The sequence below is a fragment of the Alligator sinensis genome, unplaced genomic scaffold (assembly GCF_000455745.1).
Source record: "Alligator sinensis unplaced genomic scaffold, ASM45574v1 scaffold337_1, whole genome shotgun sequence".
NCBI classification, from domain to species: Eukaryota; Metazoa; Chordata; order Crocodylia; family Alligatoridae; genus Alligator; species Alligator sinensis.
Window position 1 is genome coordinate 1,003,937 of NW_005841927.1, and position 14,314 is coordinate 1,018,250.

The 14,314-nt window shown below is 52.8% G+C and overlaps 1 protein-coding gene and 1 long non-coding RNA gene across 3 annotated transcripts in view; one reads left to right on the forward strand and one right to left on the reverse strand.

Annotated features, from left to right (window-relative positions):
* The window catches only part of UBXN11 (UBX domain protein 11), a 14,688-nt gene extending 577 nt beyond the window's left edge, over positions 1-14,111 (forward strand). Inside the window, exons 2-15 of one of the 2 annotated variants that reach the window (XM_025198748.1) lie at positions 187-341; positions 1,012-1,049; positions 2,331-2,438; positions 2,842-2,942; positions 3,410-3,464; positions 4,321-4,400; positions 6,059-6,173; positions 7,710-7,927; positions 8,309-8,386; positions 9,431-9,551; positions 10,598-10,701; positions 11,376-11,446; positions 12,227-12,373; positions 13,112-14,111. In XM_025198748.1, coding sequence (XP_025054533.1) covers positions 277-341; positions 1,012-1,049; positions 2,331-2,438; positions 2,842-2,942; positions 3,410-3,464; positions 4,321-4,400; positions 6,059-6,173; positions 7,710-7,927; positions 8,309-8,386; positions 9,431-9,551; positions 10,598-10,701; positions 11,376-11,446; positions 12,227-12,373; positions 13,112-13,271 — 1,461 coding nt within the window. In that variant the 5' untranslated portion in view covers positions 187-276 and the 3' untranslated portion in view covers positions 13,272-14,111. Of the gene's footprint in view, positions 1-143; positions 342-1,011; positions 1,050-2,330; positions 2,439-2,841; positions 2,943-3,409; positions 3,465-4,320; positions 4,401-6,058; positions 6,174-7,709; positions 7,928-8,308; positions 8,387-9,430; positions 9,552-10,597; positions 10,702-11,375; positions 11,447-12,226; positions 12,374-13,111 lie in introns of those variants that run through there. The other variant, XM_014517795.2, reaches the window with a different exon arrangement.
* LOC112549547 lies at positions 2,936-7,159 on the reverse strand. The gene is made up of 4 exons (XR_003092998.1): positions 6,281-7,159; positions 5,850-6,084; positions 4,896-4,958; positions 2,936-3,810 (listed from the first exon to the last, which is right to left on the reverse strand). It is a non-coding gene; the product is annotated as an uncharacterized LOC112549547 (long non-coding RNA).
* Positions 14,112-14,314: the final 203 nt, after the last annotated feature.

Consider the following 14,314-nt stretch of genomic DNA (forward strand, 5'->3'; position numbering starts at 1 on the left):
GAATGGCCTGGCTGGGACCTGCAGCCTCCGCCAGGCTCCTGCTTTGTTTGAACGACGCCGGGTCACGCTCAAGACGCCCCCCGCGCCCGCCTGCCCGGCACGACCCCTCTCCCCGTCCCCGCGCGGGATGACAGATCGCTTCCTAGATCCGTCGGCTGCCTCACGGTTTCTCTCTCTCGCGTCCAGGCACCCTGCTACTCTCCATCCCATCCCGCAGCCCGGAGGCATCACCTCGCCTTCGTTCCCCGGGATCTAGGGCGGACCGAGTTGTAAGCCATGACGTCTCCTCTCTCCTCCCTGGGAAAGCATCGCAGAGTCCCGCTGCAGCTCCAGAGTCCGGGGTAAATGAGGCGTTACCTTTGCTGTACGCAGCGTGGGGGCTATTGTTTCTTTTGCAGTTTCCATCCTGAGCGCTTCTCTTAAACGTGATAATCGGGGCATGAGGGCCAACAGATTCTCTCATAATACACTTCACAGTCACGGGCTGCATGGTATAAACATTTTTGAGGACTTCCTCTGCCCTTGACCTTCAGGGTGCTGAATCAGGAGAAGTTAAGGATTCTCCAGCCTATTCAGCATTTTACAGAAGAAGGCCCTACAGCCCAGGGCTGATAAGAATAGTATCTTAGCTAGTTAACGGCAGGGAAAATCCTGGGATCCTTCATGCTGCTACAGGAGGTATGTGACACGCAGCCTGGTGCATTGCGCCTCTTACCTTCCCCTTTCTGTAGCCTGAAGCAGCTAACCCTGGTGGCAAGCAGCAGTTTCAACTCCTAAGCTGCCCTGCCTTTGCTGGCTGTGTGAACACACTCATAGCAGGGGGGGAAAAAGCGAAGTGGGCTGCTTGGGTTTGGATCAGTGCCACAAAAGGATAAGCGCGCGTAGGCAGTTGTATTATACCAACACATTTCATTGTAATTTCCAGGGCTGTTACCTCTAAGCCAAATCACACAACAGATCATTCATCTGCCTGCTCTATGTTTGTACGAGATCCCCTCTTTATTCTTGCAGGAAAAAACCTGAGCCAGCTAAACAGAGTGCCTGCAGTGGTGAGTTAAGATCTTATTATCTTCGAATCCTAGAAAATGAGGGTGGGAAGGGACCTCAGGAGATCACGCCTAGTCCAACCCTTGCTCAGAGCAGGACCAGCCCCAAGATCTTATGGGCTGTGCACTCATCTCTATTTTTTCTAGTTGTCACCCCCTTTTTTCTCTCCCCTACCCACGTGCTGCTGCTCAGAGCGATGTGTGGTTTCCATGTCCTTGCAAGCTTTAGAACAATTTAGATCTCTCCAGTGATTACTAGCTCTTAATTAGGCTGTGTCCCCATATTGCCCTTTCCCAGTGCTAATACTTTTCTTCATGTCCCTCCTTGAAACTCACTTCTGTGCAGCTCCTAAGCGATGATCCTTGTCCATGTAATGCTATTGGCAGTTTGTTACTAAAACTGGGCCCCGCCATTTACCTCCTTCAGTCTATCTGCACCTCCCTTCCACCCAACAAAAAGATGCTTTGCCTTGGCATCACAGTCTCTATCCCAGTACAGTTTGGTGTTTGATCTTCATTTAGACTGAAGGCTTCTTGGGGCCAAGGCAGCAGGCAGGCTAAATTGCTCCCAGCTGGATTCGGACCCCTTTGCTTCAGACTGTAATCTAGATCCCTGTCTTCTGACAGCCAACTCCTGGCTTGTGGCTTTAGTTTGGTGATCGCCCACTTCCTGGTCCCTTACAGCTACAGCTGACTGCTCCAGACCGCCTGTCCTGGACCCAGTTTTCTTGTGACTCTGTTGCGATGACCACCTATATTTCAGTCCCTGCTTCTGATCGTCTGATTCATAGCTTCCTTCCTGACCTTGTCTGCTTCTGATGCCCTGGGTTATGACCTTCTGGGTGAAGCCCTGTCCACCCGCATCCTGCTCTCCCAACAGAACCATATTTTCCTTTGGCTCTTGGACTGTAGTGAGCAGTACGGTACAGGATGCCTGGTTAAATCCTGATGCTCGCACCTTTGAGAGCATTTGCCTGGGGTGAGTTGGGGTCACACCACTTTCCCTAAGCTTCTCTTTCACTAATGACAAGGCATGCTTGCCAGTATTCCCTAATGACAAGGCATGCTTGCCAGTACATGCTGGGTCAGACCTATGGTCCATTGAACCCAGTATCCCAGCACCAACGGTGGCAGGGGTGAATGCTTTAGAGGAAAAGAATTGTACCAGGTACCTATAGAATCATCTATCCCCTATTTCCTGGCATCCAAGGAGTTTAGAGAAGGTGCATTTAAAGATCTGACCTAACTTTTTCTTGCTTCTTCCTTTGCCTTTTCTCTTCTCAGAGGATGAAGCCGCATTGCTGAATGACATCCTGCCTCCTAGGACAAATGATGCCTTGTCAAGTGAATCCCCTTCCTGTTCAAAGGGAAGAGCAAAAGCAAGCAAACATGGTAATGATGTACCTCATGGGACAAGAGTCACTGAGCCATAAGCTAGTGCTTGCATGTGGCTCACCCAGTGACAGTCCTTGGACTCAACACTCATGTCCAGAGTGATTAGTCCTCGATTCATATGCCCAGACGTGACAGTCTGGGCATATGACGTGACAGATGTCCCAGGAACACACACACACAGTGCCTGCTCCAAAGGCCATATATGCACCAATCATGGCCACAGAAGGATTCACGCACAGCACTTGCAGGGAATCCATTCATGCAGCCTGAATGGCAAATTGGGTTCTTTTACTGAACCTTCAACTCATGTAATGGGCACTGGGTGATCATAAGGGCACTTTTTGGTTGAATTATTCAGAATTAAGATTTTTTGGATGCTATGTTAGACTTCTGCTTTCAGGGGAAGCTCCTACTGACATGGAACTCATGTCCACCATGATGCAGAAAATTATTAAGTTGGAACAAAAAGTTAGGAGCCAAGCCCAAGAACTCCAGCTGAAGGTAAAATTGCCAGCCCGGTTGTTCACGGTGTAAGCCACAATAGGCAGGACCACGTTTGGGTCTAGTTTGGACTAAGGCAGTATAATCTGTAGACAAGGCTTTTATTCTAAGTACAGAAAGCATCCACCGCAGAAGCACAACTGCTGCCTTGTCAATGCGGTTTGGAGGGCGGGGAGGCACTAGAGTGTTGAACCTGCTGTGATCCTGCGTAAAAATGAACCGCAATGACTGAATTTGCTGATGTCAGTGACTCTTCTGTTTTGGATGTTTCTTTTCTTCTCTTCATTTTACAAGATCCAAATGGATCAGAAAGCAGAGAGTCTCCCTACAGCAAACTCCCCCAGTAGCTAAGGCCCAGCTGCCATTATTGAAGCTGTCGGGTAAACTGCATCTCCAGCAGTTAGAAGGTTCTACTGCAGACCTTCTAACCAAGATCATGGCTCTGTCTTTCTGTCCCACATCTGCAGGACAGGAAGATTGCTGATCTCCAGGGGAAGGTGAAGGTCCTTCAAAAAGGGAAAGGTAAGATCCAAGTTCATGCCTGCATCTGCTGCTGAACTGAAAGCTGCAGTTTGCTGGCGCAGCGCTCCCTCCCTCTCACCCTGACCTGCTTTTGCTGCAGCAATGCATTCTGGCAGTAAGACAGTTTCAATGCTATTTCACTGCTTAAAAGTGGTCAGAAGAACAAACATGCCAGGCTTCAGATTTAAAGTGACTGAAGAAGCCAGCTGTAGGTTTACTGAAAACCTCAAAGCATCTTCCTGCTTCAGAAGAGTCCCTTGTCCCACAGGTCGCTTTCTTCACCTCATGCTCTTTGCAGTTTTTTGGGATTCAGCAGTCATCTTTAGCTGAGCCCAGATGCCTTTTTCTGCAAGAACATGACACCCTTGTAAATCAGCATTGAGGGCACAATCTACTCAGGAAGCAGAGAACAGAAATATTTTTTCAAACCACAAGCAAGGTTTATAAACATTGTTATATGTTGTTGCACCCATTCAACACAGCCTAACTGATCCTGTTTCACTGGGCAACTTGCCGATGTCCGAGTAGGTTCCCAGATATGGGACTGGGTCAGTCAAGCCACCTTCAGTGTATCACTGTATGCAGCACCAATCATGCCAGAACACCCCAACTCTTACCCTAAATGCCTGCCAAGCAAGTCATTTAGTCTGTGCATCTCATCAGCTGTGACCCAGCTGGAACAGTCAGGGGATAGGCAAGTAGGCAAAGAGGTCCCACTCGGCTTCTGTGCTTCACAGACTCGTTCAGCTGTGGCCTAGTTATGTGGGACATTACTGACATAAATGATCTCTGTCCTTCTCTGAGGCTTATTGTAGCAAAAAGGAGGAATCTCAGGTCTCTTTCTCTCTTTCCCCAGAGGACTCCCCTGAGCCAAGCCAAGTGGAGAAGCTGGAGGTGATGTGCCTTCAGCTGCAGCGTCAAGTCTGGGAAATGGAGGTGAGGCCCCCTGACCTCTCCCCTCTCCTTCTAGGATTTAGGTGTTAATAGTCTTTCACGCCAAAGAAGTTTGGTTCTTATTAAACCACCAATGTAATTACCACCAACTGTTGGTGCCTGTCTGGGTACAGAGAAGACAAGTGGAAACACCTTTAATCCATTTCCTAACCCCCTGGCCACTCCTCTCCTCTCTTCACATTTTCAAGCCATTTTGACATTTGCTTTAACAATCATAAAACAAAGAGCTTGGCAGTCCTAACCATGCTTTGCTTCCTGAAGCAGCCTGGGAGGCTTCACAGCCAGCTCAAAAACAGATTTCAGAGATTTTAAGGTAAGAGCATCTTGCCTGACCTCCTCAACCTCATTGGCCATTACATCTCACTCGGTTATTCTGGTAGTGAGCCCAATTACTTGGGTTCAAAAAGAGCCCCGCTCCCAGAAAGGCATCCAGCTGTGATGTGAAGATCTCACAAGTACAGGGAACCCTTCACTCACCTGTAAGGATGGATTGCAGCAACTCACATCGATCGCAGCAGCTCACAGTGACACTGCCCAGATCTAGGACAGAAAGTGAAGAACAATTACTTAATCAAGCAGAAGCCCTGGGAATAGTGAATAATACAAGCACTACTTTGTGTATTGACTCCCTTCACCCAGGGCTCCCATAACGCTTTACAGAAGCAGATCAGCATTGCCCCTATTTTGCTGCTGGGAAAGCATCACTGAGAGGGTGAGCAAGCTGCTTGAGTCCAGACCACAAATCTAGCTCTCGATCCATGCTCAGCCATTCAATGCGAAACTTCAGCGCGCTTCTCTATAATACCTGTTTCTGACTGAAAGCTACATCTCACGTCAGCATCTGTGTACCCTGGTGATCAGAGCAGAGCACTAGGACTCAGGACCCCTGCCTTCTCTCCCTAGTGCTGTTACTGATCTGGCTTTGTGAGCTAGTTTCCTGGCTACCTATACTTTTCCTTTCCAGTCTGTGCAGTGGAGGCACCAATCTTGACCTTGCTCACAGGGTCTATCAATGAATGTTTGGGATGTTCTTTGAAGGCCTAGCGAGGAAGGAGCTAAGTAACTACAGATCATTGAGGCACCCCTGCTAAGTGACATACATTTCAGTAACTTTCATATGCACCTGCTTGGGCCTCCTCTGGTCTTTTCCTATTGATATACATAGCTGCATTTTTGTTTCCGTTCCTTCTTTTGCTCTCCCAAGTGACCTGCCTGGCTTAGGAGAAGCAAAGTCCTTGCAGTGATCAGAGGCTTGGGAGACTAGGTCCTGTCCTATATGTCCAAAGCATTCACAAATAAATGACTCCAACCACAAGCGTGGGGAAGAGTGCTGCCAGACAGAATATACTGTCCACATAAAGTAAGACTATACGTACATTGGCAGATTCAACAGAAAGTAACTTGCAGATTCAAAACGTTCACGTAGCTTACCCCTGGTCCACACAGTCGAATTCATACAGCTTTGTACGCTCTATGCCACTGTTCTTGCTCCATCAGGATGTCTGTTACAAGGTCAAATGCTCCCACTGGGAAGTACCTACTTCCGCCTCCACTGTTGGCAGTGTATCCTCCAGGTTCCCAGCCTTTAATAGTGCCATGGTGCTCAAACTAGCCCGTCCTCTTTTCTGTCCCCACTGCAGCGATTTTTGAATGACTATGGATTGATCTGGGTTGGAGAGAAGAATGCGGAGCTGGAAGATTTGGAATCATCAGGGAAGGAGGCCAGTTGGCCATCGAGGGTTTTCTGGAAGCCAGGTAAAGCCGCAGTGCCCTCATTTCAGGCAGACAACCCGCCCGTCACAAAACACTCAGAAAAGGCACAAAATTCTCCAGTATGGTCAAATAGGGAATCACAGACTTACCAGTCAGCCAGGCTCCTGTCACAAAACTTCTCTGGAACTGTCACAGGCTGTTGTGCCAAGGCTAGTGCAGAAGTCAGGCTGTGGGCCGTTGGTGGTAAGATGTGGCAGCACCTTACAGCAAGGGCAAAGATGCTCAGTGAGCAGGTGGCCTGATAGAGAGATGAAAGAAGCTTAGCTGTCAAGATAAAGCTGGGTGCAGGTTGAGTCAGATAGCTCCTTAAAAGACTTGGGTGCTCAAGTCCTTGCCTGCTGTGATTATGATTTCCCCATGGAAATGCTGAGATCCCCCTACTATTTTGTTTCAAGCGAGAGGAGACTGCGCATCATAGCCCAAAGGGGCCCCAGAACACATGTATTTTATAAACCCTGGTGGAAACAATCTGGAGGAAAGTTTTTCATAGCTGCTGGCTTGGGATTTCCCTGAATGTCAGCTTGATTCTGATCTCACATAACCGGACATAACTGGGTGTGAGAATCAGGCTTTTTGCAGAATAGAATAGAAGTACTTTAATATAAATGCAACAACTCATCCATGCTCTCAGATCCCATCAAAATGCCTTTTCTCTTCCCTTGAGCACCTGCATGATCAGCTGTGTTGGGAGCAAGTAACACCGTGTTGACTCCTGTAGTATTTGGTGCTGGGAAGTGGCAAGGCTGCTTGTCACAACTACTTTACGTAAGGGAGATGGTATCTGAAGAGCAGTAGGTGTGAAGCAGAACCTCTGTGAGCTAACATGTCACTTTATTTGGTCCTATTTATAGTTTTCTCTCATTGAGACGGATTCTTTTTCCTGTTGAGCATCTTGTGAAAAAAGCAGAACAGAAAAGGTGGCCTCTTCTCTGCCTTTGTCGCTGCTCTCACTTCCTCTTCTAGCTTCCTTCTCCCCACCCTTACCTTCACACCCCCACCACTCCCCCGCAACTTGGTGTCCCCTCCTCCCACCCTCCTCTTCAGCAATCCAGGAGTTAGGGCAGGCTGTGCAGGCAACAGGCTGGAGGGATCACATGTAGTCAGGCAGCTGGGCTTCCATTGGCTTTTCCTCTGTGAGCTAGGGCTGTGCAATTTGAGCGCGGGTGGTCAGCTAGATCAGTGGGTCTTGTACAGCACCGAGTGAGGGGACAACACTCAAGTGTAAAAGCAATTTAGGGTGAAAATGGCCTCTGAGAAGAGCAGGCTGTGTCACAGCCTGGCTACAAATGAGCTCTGCTGCCAAGGGACTGATTCTCCTGCCTTCCTTTGCTGCTCTATGCCCCCTTGCCAAGTGGCTGAGAGAGGCTGCCATGGCATCCTGCTCATTCACTTTGCAACGCCGTGACTGAACAAAGTGGGTTGGGAAGGAGCCGGGCCCAGGGCTCAGACATGTGGGCACCGAGCTCGAGCTCAGTGCTTGTCTTCCCCCCTTCGCTACCTCTGCTCTCCTTGCTGCAGGCGACTCGACTGCCCCAAAACCCCCGATTGATTTTGATCTCATTTTGGAAAACCTGAAGGATTTAAATGTGCTGGCAGGGGAGGGCGTGTCTCAGATCCAGCACACGGCGGGAGGCGCCAGACTGAGGGAGCCTGAATCGGTGTCTCTCACTCTCTATAAGAACGGGATAGTGATGTTCAGTGGACCCTTCCGGTCATACGAGGAGCCATCCACACAGGTACAGACGAATCCCTAGAGATGGCCCCCATCCTGCCGGTCCAGAGTGCCTTCAGCAAGTGCTGGGAGAGGGTGACGGGCAAACGTAGAGCTTGCTCCGTCGCTCTCCATCCCGTCTCACGCCCCCCATAGGCACTTGGTGAGGACCGATGGCTGTTGGGGGGCTCCTAGTTTTTCCCCATCTGAGTTCTTGTGGGGCTTGTTGCAAACACCATGGCTATTCTGTGCCAGTGCAGCACATAGCCCAGTCCCACAGGCATAGGCCTAAGCACTGGGGGTTTTCTTTTTGAAACTGCAGCCTCTTAGTTTTCATTCTAAGAGAGAGTGAGAGCCCTGGAGGGGTAGAAATACTGGGCTCTGAGGCCTTCCTGCTTGGTTTCAGCAATGCCTGCGGGATATCCTGGATGGCTACTTCCCCTCCGAGTTACAGGCACGCTACCCGGCTGGCGTGCCATTCCAGGTAAGACAAGCAGCTCCCTCGGGAGCAACACCCTCTAGGCAAGCAGCCCTGAAAAGGGAGGCTGGTCGCACTAGCCCAGCCCCACAAAGCTCTCTCACAGCAAATTTACTACGATGTTTTCACACCCACGCTGCTGAGCAGCTGGGCCCCAAGGCCAGGCCTGGGAACACACCTGCTCCCCTCGCTACAGGAAACACCGAGTGCTCAGCCTGCTTCAGTGAATCTTGGGTTACAAAGAGGCAGAAAGGAGGAAGAACTGGGGGAGCAGCTTTGGGTGCATAGAAAGCTGCACAGGATACCATCCCTCAGACCGCCTCATTGACACGTCTGTAATTAGGCAGGCCGTCCTTCCGGAAGCCAGGCCACTTCGGTGCAAGATGGTTCACTCAAAGCCACCGTGTTTGGCAACTGCAGCAGTCACGAGTCAGGTGTTGGGCAGAGGCTGCAGAAAGTGCTCTTCCACTTCCCCTCCCAGTGAAAGGCTGCTTTCTGCAACGGAGGAAGTGGCTTATGGGGAACAGGTCACTGCTGGCTGGGTTCAAGGCAGTTAGCAAATGCATGCAAGGCTGGAGGCCTGCTGTGCTCTAGCGCAGATCTGTACTGCAGCCAGAAGAGGGATTGTAGTGGCTTGGACCTCAGCACAGCAGGTTTCCAGTGCGCTTGTGCAGCCCATGTGTCACCACACTTCTACTGTTACTTATCCTGGCTTAAATCTAGCTGGGACAAGTGTGCCCCCACCCGGTCCCCTGGCTCACATCTGCTGCAGTATATGTTTGTTGAGAGTCAAGAGGCACCATGGAGCTGCTGACTTGAGGGGAGACAGGTCTGAATTCATTTGGCTAGAGGGGCTGAATTGAACCTATGTGGTTTCCTGACCCAAGGTGTCTGTGGCTGCCCCCAACTTCAAAGCCGCTACCGCCTCCAGGTTTTTTTTACATCCTGTTTTGTTACCATGGCTGAAGGCTTTGTTGTGATCTGATGCAGCATGAGCAGGGACTTGCTGGTGTCTGGGGTTGCTCATGGCCTCTGGCGTTCATTCGACAGGTCACCGACAAGAGAGACATTTTCTTCCGGGATAGGCAGCTTCCAGAGAGCTTCCCTGGCCAGGGCCAGAGAGTTGGGCATGCAAAGCCAAGTGAAGCCCAGGAGACCAGTGAGATCCCAGGTGAGTCTTCAACCGTGTCTTCTGTGCCCTGGAAATGCCACGGTGCTCCCAGAAAGGAGAAGCAAGCCCAGCTGATAAGCAGCTGTGGGTGAGGGTCTCGGAGCGGTACAGCTCAGGGCAGTCTCCCAGTGAGGGAAGAAACAAACGTTTTTAAAGCATTTCAAGAGCAATGTCACAAAAATGCCCCCAAATGCTCAGGTTTTCCTAGAACACACCCGAAACCCACATCCTTCTCTTGTCACGCCCACAGCTCGCTCCTCAGCAGAGCTCCTGCCCCCATCCTGCCAGAGAGCTGTTCAGGGTTCAGTCCTATTGCACATCACACATGGAGGTGAGCATCTTCTTGCCTGGGCGCCAGCGTCCTCTTTGCCACTCCAGATGCGACACGGTGCCTCTGTTCCTTGGTGGGGGCAGGCCTGGTCTGTAGGACCAGGCCATGTGTTCCTGCTTTTCCTTCTGGATTCGAGAAGTCTGTTCCAAGAGTCACTAAAACAGCCCTCAGGGCTGTTCTGGTGAGGTCTTGGTACATCTGGTCAGGGGTGTTTTTTCCAGCCCTATTTTCTATGTTCACATCCTCCCCAGTGGCGGCACGTAGTGCATCATGTACGATATATTCCCAGCCAGCTGCACACAGCCTACAGCCATATAACCTGTGCACACGCGAGTCTCATGTATATTGCCATTTAACACACAGGCTGTGAGGGGTTGTTGATTTGGGTCGTTTGCCACTTCGCAAAACAGCTCTTTCCCAGGCATGATTGTAACGAGCCCACGTCACAGGTAATTCTATGTTGCCCGAGGTGGTACAATACAATCAGGACTCCCACCTCCATTGCCGGCAAGGCCTCTCTTCCCCGACGTGACTCTAGCTGGATGGGGTTTAACTCATGTGTCACTGGTTCTTCCCAGAGCAGAGGATGGTTCAGCGTGGACTTGAGGGTTCAGCCAACACGGAGATGTTCCCACTCAACTTCCAGCCCTGACACACTCTTCTGTCCAGACATCCCCGCCTCCCTCTGGAGCACGCAACTTCCTCTCTCCTGCAGGTCCCAAGCTCTCGCTGGAGCAGTTCCTGAACAAGCTTCCCAGGTCCGTGATCCGGGATGGACACGTGATTGATGTGCGAGGGTCCATCAAAGCAACGCTGCAGGTATGATGGATGCCCTGGTGTGTCCAGGCAGGAGCGCATGCTTGATGCCACAGACCATGCATTGCATCAGTGTGACAGCATCAGCCTTGGGCCCTGTCCTCTGAATGGCCTCCGCCTTGTGCAACTTCCCGGTGTTAGAAGAGGCTTCGCTAGAGGGCACCAGACACCCTTTCACCTGCCCCACAAGCCCCTTCCACAGCCACATCACACCTGCCAAGTGAAACACTGAGCTGCTGTCTCAGGGGTCAGATCTAATCCCCAACACCTTCCCCATAAAGGAAGCAAGTCTCTGCCCCAGACAAACTGTGCTCTTACTCTTCATTTCAACCAGCCCCTTTGAAGGCTGTTTTATTGGCTTAAAAATCAAGTGTCAGACTAGAAGAAGCTCCAGCCCCAGCTCACAGGGGTTTGTTAAGTAATTATTGCAGTGCTCCAAAGCCATAATTAACCTTTACCAAAGAGCCCAGCTTGCCTCACCAGGTGTGGTGAGCATGGAGGCCCCGAGGAATGTGAAGGGCATGGATACAGCAGCAGTACGGGGCTGGGTAAGCTTGAGCCATTGGTTTTGATCAGGGGAGAGAGCCTGGCTCTGAGCTGCGGCAGAGAACGAGGGAGCTGCCCCCAATATTTTAAGCCAGGATGATGGTACCTAATGCTCACGCTTTCCCTTTCAGGGGTCTGAGGGGTCATGTGCCAGCGACGTGATCCTGGTGGAAACGCCTGCTCTCACAGCAGCGAAGGAGAGGTGAGGGCTCTCTCCATCTGTATGACCAGGGCTCTCGCAGGCTCCTGGCCTGTCCATGTGCGTGCCATGGGGACCTGCAGGGAAGCTCCATAGGGGTTGGACCTTGCTCCTCTTCGCTGCTTTATAATGGGTAAAGAGGATGGGAGAGCTGGGCCTCCAGGGCTGCTGCTGCCTGTTTGCTCCTTGAGAAACAACCACCAGGCCAAGCCCAGCCTTCCTGGCTTTGAGAGGCTGCACAGTTACTAATGACAAGCCCTGGCTCTGGAGTTGCGTAGCAAACACTGGCAAAACTCAAGGAAGTTGAAACTCTCTGCATTTGCTTCCTGTGCTGGGCTGCTACGTGCTGGCCCTCAGACTTGCCCCCGGGACTGAGCTGAACACGGGGAATGCTGTTCCACCCACATGCCTCATCTCGTTGCACTGACGTGCCTGGGCCGGCCCAGACCTGACTGCAGAGATCTTGGGTTCAAGCCACAAGCACAGAGCAGCCTTGTCCCAGGCAGCTCATCCCATCACAAAGCAGCAAAAAGGGCTCTGGGCTGTTGTGCAGGTCACCTTCGAAATAGCTGAGCCCAGGTGTGGGTGGTCAGGGATTCCAGCCCCTCTGCTGCCCATAGCCATCAGGAAGCTTGGACTGTCTCCCAGCAGCTCCGTTTCCCTTGGTCACTCAGTGGGTTTGATGGCCTGTTCTGCCTGGCCCGCTTCACCCCGGCTAGCCGCATGGCTCCGTGCTGCTGCAGAACCACTGTTCTCTAGCTCACTGGCGTGTCTGGCTTGCAGGCTGAAGGCAGGGGACCCGGACCAGCCTCCTGCGTCCAGCATCTGTACGCTGCGGGTCAGGTCGGAGAGCGGGGAGCAGTCGTACCTTGTGAAGATGCTGTTCATGGAGACCATCGGAGATCTGCGCCGGCACCTCGCTCAGAGCCGGTGGGTGGTGCCAACCTCCAGGAGGGAATTTGGTCCCTTGGCTCTGTTTCCCTGCTCGCAGGACCCAAGCCTGTATGGTACTATGGGGAATTGAACCTACTCGGCGTTTCCCTGGTAGCCTTGAGGGCACTGGGATCAGCCCCAGGGCACTGGGATCAGCCCCAGAGATTGGTCACTGGGGTCTGATTAAGCTCCCCCATCTCCAGGGAGCTGAAGCTTCAGTGGACTTTCCTTCCACTAGACCCTTCTTGCTCACTTGTCCTGCCCCTGGTTCTGGACACAGGTCTGGCATTGCCATTTCTCCCTGCCCTGCCCCTCTGCAACCCTCCCCAAGGCACCACTGCCCCCTTGCCCCGGGCACCCCCAGTTATCCACATGCTGGCATGGACCAGTGCTGTGGTCTGCCTGCTGGCGTGTGGGGACAGCTGCCCACCCTGGGCCCAGATGCTCGTTAGCTCTCAGCCCCTTTAGTTACAAGCCTGGTCAGAGCTGTCTTGCTGCTTATGCCCTTCACCAAGCAGCTCCAGCTGGGCCGTCTTCCCCCTCTCCCTTCCCTGCCCCTTGTCTGTCCTGCCTCATGAGCTCAGAGCTGCCACCAGCTGCAATGGCCGCCTGGGGCCTGGCCTGAAAGCTGCCTCCTGCCCGGCTGTGCCCCCAGTACACTCGCCCTGCTTGTGCATCACCCCGTAAGACCCCTGGGAGCTGGCTCACAGGAAGGCTAATGCTGTTCTTTCCTAGGCACGGCAGCTCCAGCTCATACGAGATCGTCAGCACCTTTCCCCCACGTGTGTACGCAGATGACGCCCTCACCCTGCAGCAGTGCGGCCTCACCCCTGCCGCCTCGCTCCTGCTGCGGGAAAGCAGCCCAGGTGGCCAGGCAAGACAGGGCTGCAGCTAGGCGAGCCCAACCAGGCTGCACTGCCAGGCGCTGTGCTGTCCTCCCCACCCCGCTCCCTTCTCCAGCCGGGCTCAGCTGGCTTTGGCAAGAGGAAGGAGCAGCCTTGTACCACGGGCTAAGTGGCTGCCTCTCCCTGCACAGGTGGGAAGGCTGGGCTGTGTCCTACCTTGGGTTCACTGCTGAGCTACTTCCTGGAAGGGAGGCTGGGTTGTGGAGAGGGACCTCCAGGGGCACAGCCCTGCTGAGAGACCTGGGACAAACCCACGCACTGCCAGCCTAAGAAGCTCACCCTTTGGTACACGAGCGCCTGTCCCAGCCAGCCCGGTACCCGGTGGGATTCAGAACCGCGTGTCGTCCAGGTACAGCTCTGGTTCCTCGTCACCTCTGCTGCGGGTCACATGAGCTGTTCACCTTCAGACGATGCCATGGCACGGACCCCTGCCTGCGTCAGGGCCCTGCTGGGCCCATCCTGCAGCCCTCTCAGTGGCAAACATTTGCCTAGCGAGCAGGAGTGAAATGCTGCAAGGCCAGCCTGTCTCCCACCCTGCTCAGACCAGTGCCCGAAATGCTTTGTTCTGGGGTCAGCAGAGTTAAAGCCGGACTGAGCCAAAGCAAGCCAGTGCTGAGCCAAGCCCAGCCCCCTCCAGCAAGAAGGGCCCAGAGCTGTTTCCTGTACACGAGCCCTTCCTTCCTATATGGGGCCTATTAAAGTCACCTCAGTTACCAGGCTGCAGGGCTGAGCCAGGTGCTCACAGCCCTGAGCACTATCCCCAGCCTCAGGAACCTGGTGACCCAAAACCCTTTCAATGCAGGCCTGAGCCAGAGCGACGAGCCAGTCCCTGCCCCAGCCCCACGCACCTCTTCCCAGGCCACATCCCGTGTCCTGCTCCTGCATGCTGCGCTCTGCGCCCCATGCGGCAGCGCCCCTTGTCCTACACTCTCTCTAGCATGCCGCACCCTCTGATCTCAACCACTTTGGAGAGGCTTCCTGTCCATTAACTTTCACCCAGCACTTAGGGACATGGTGCCAAGTCGGGCAGCCT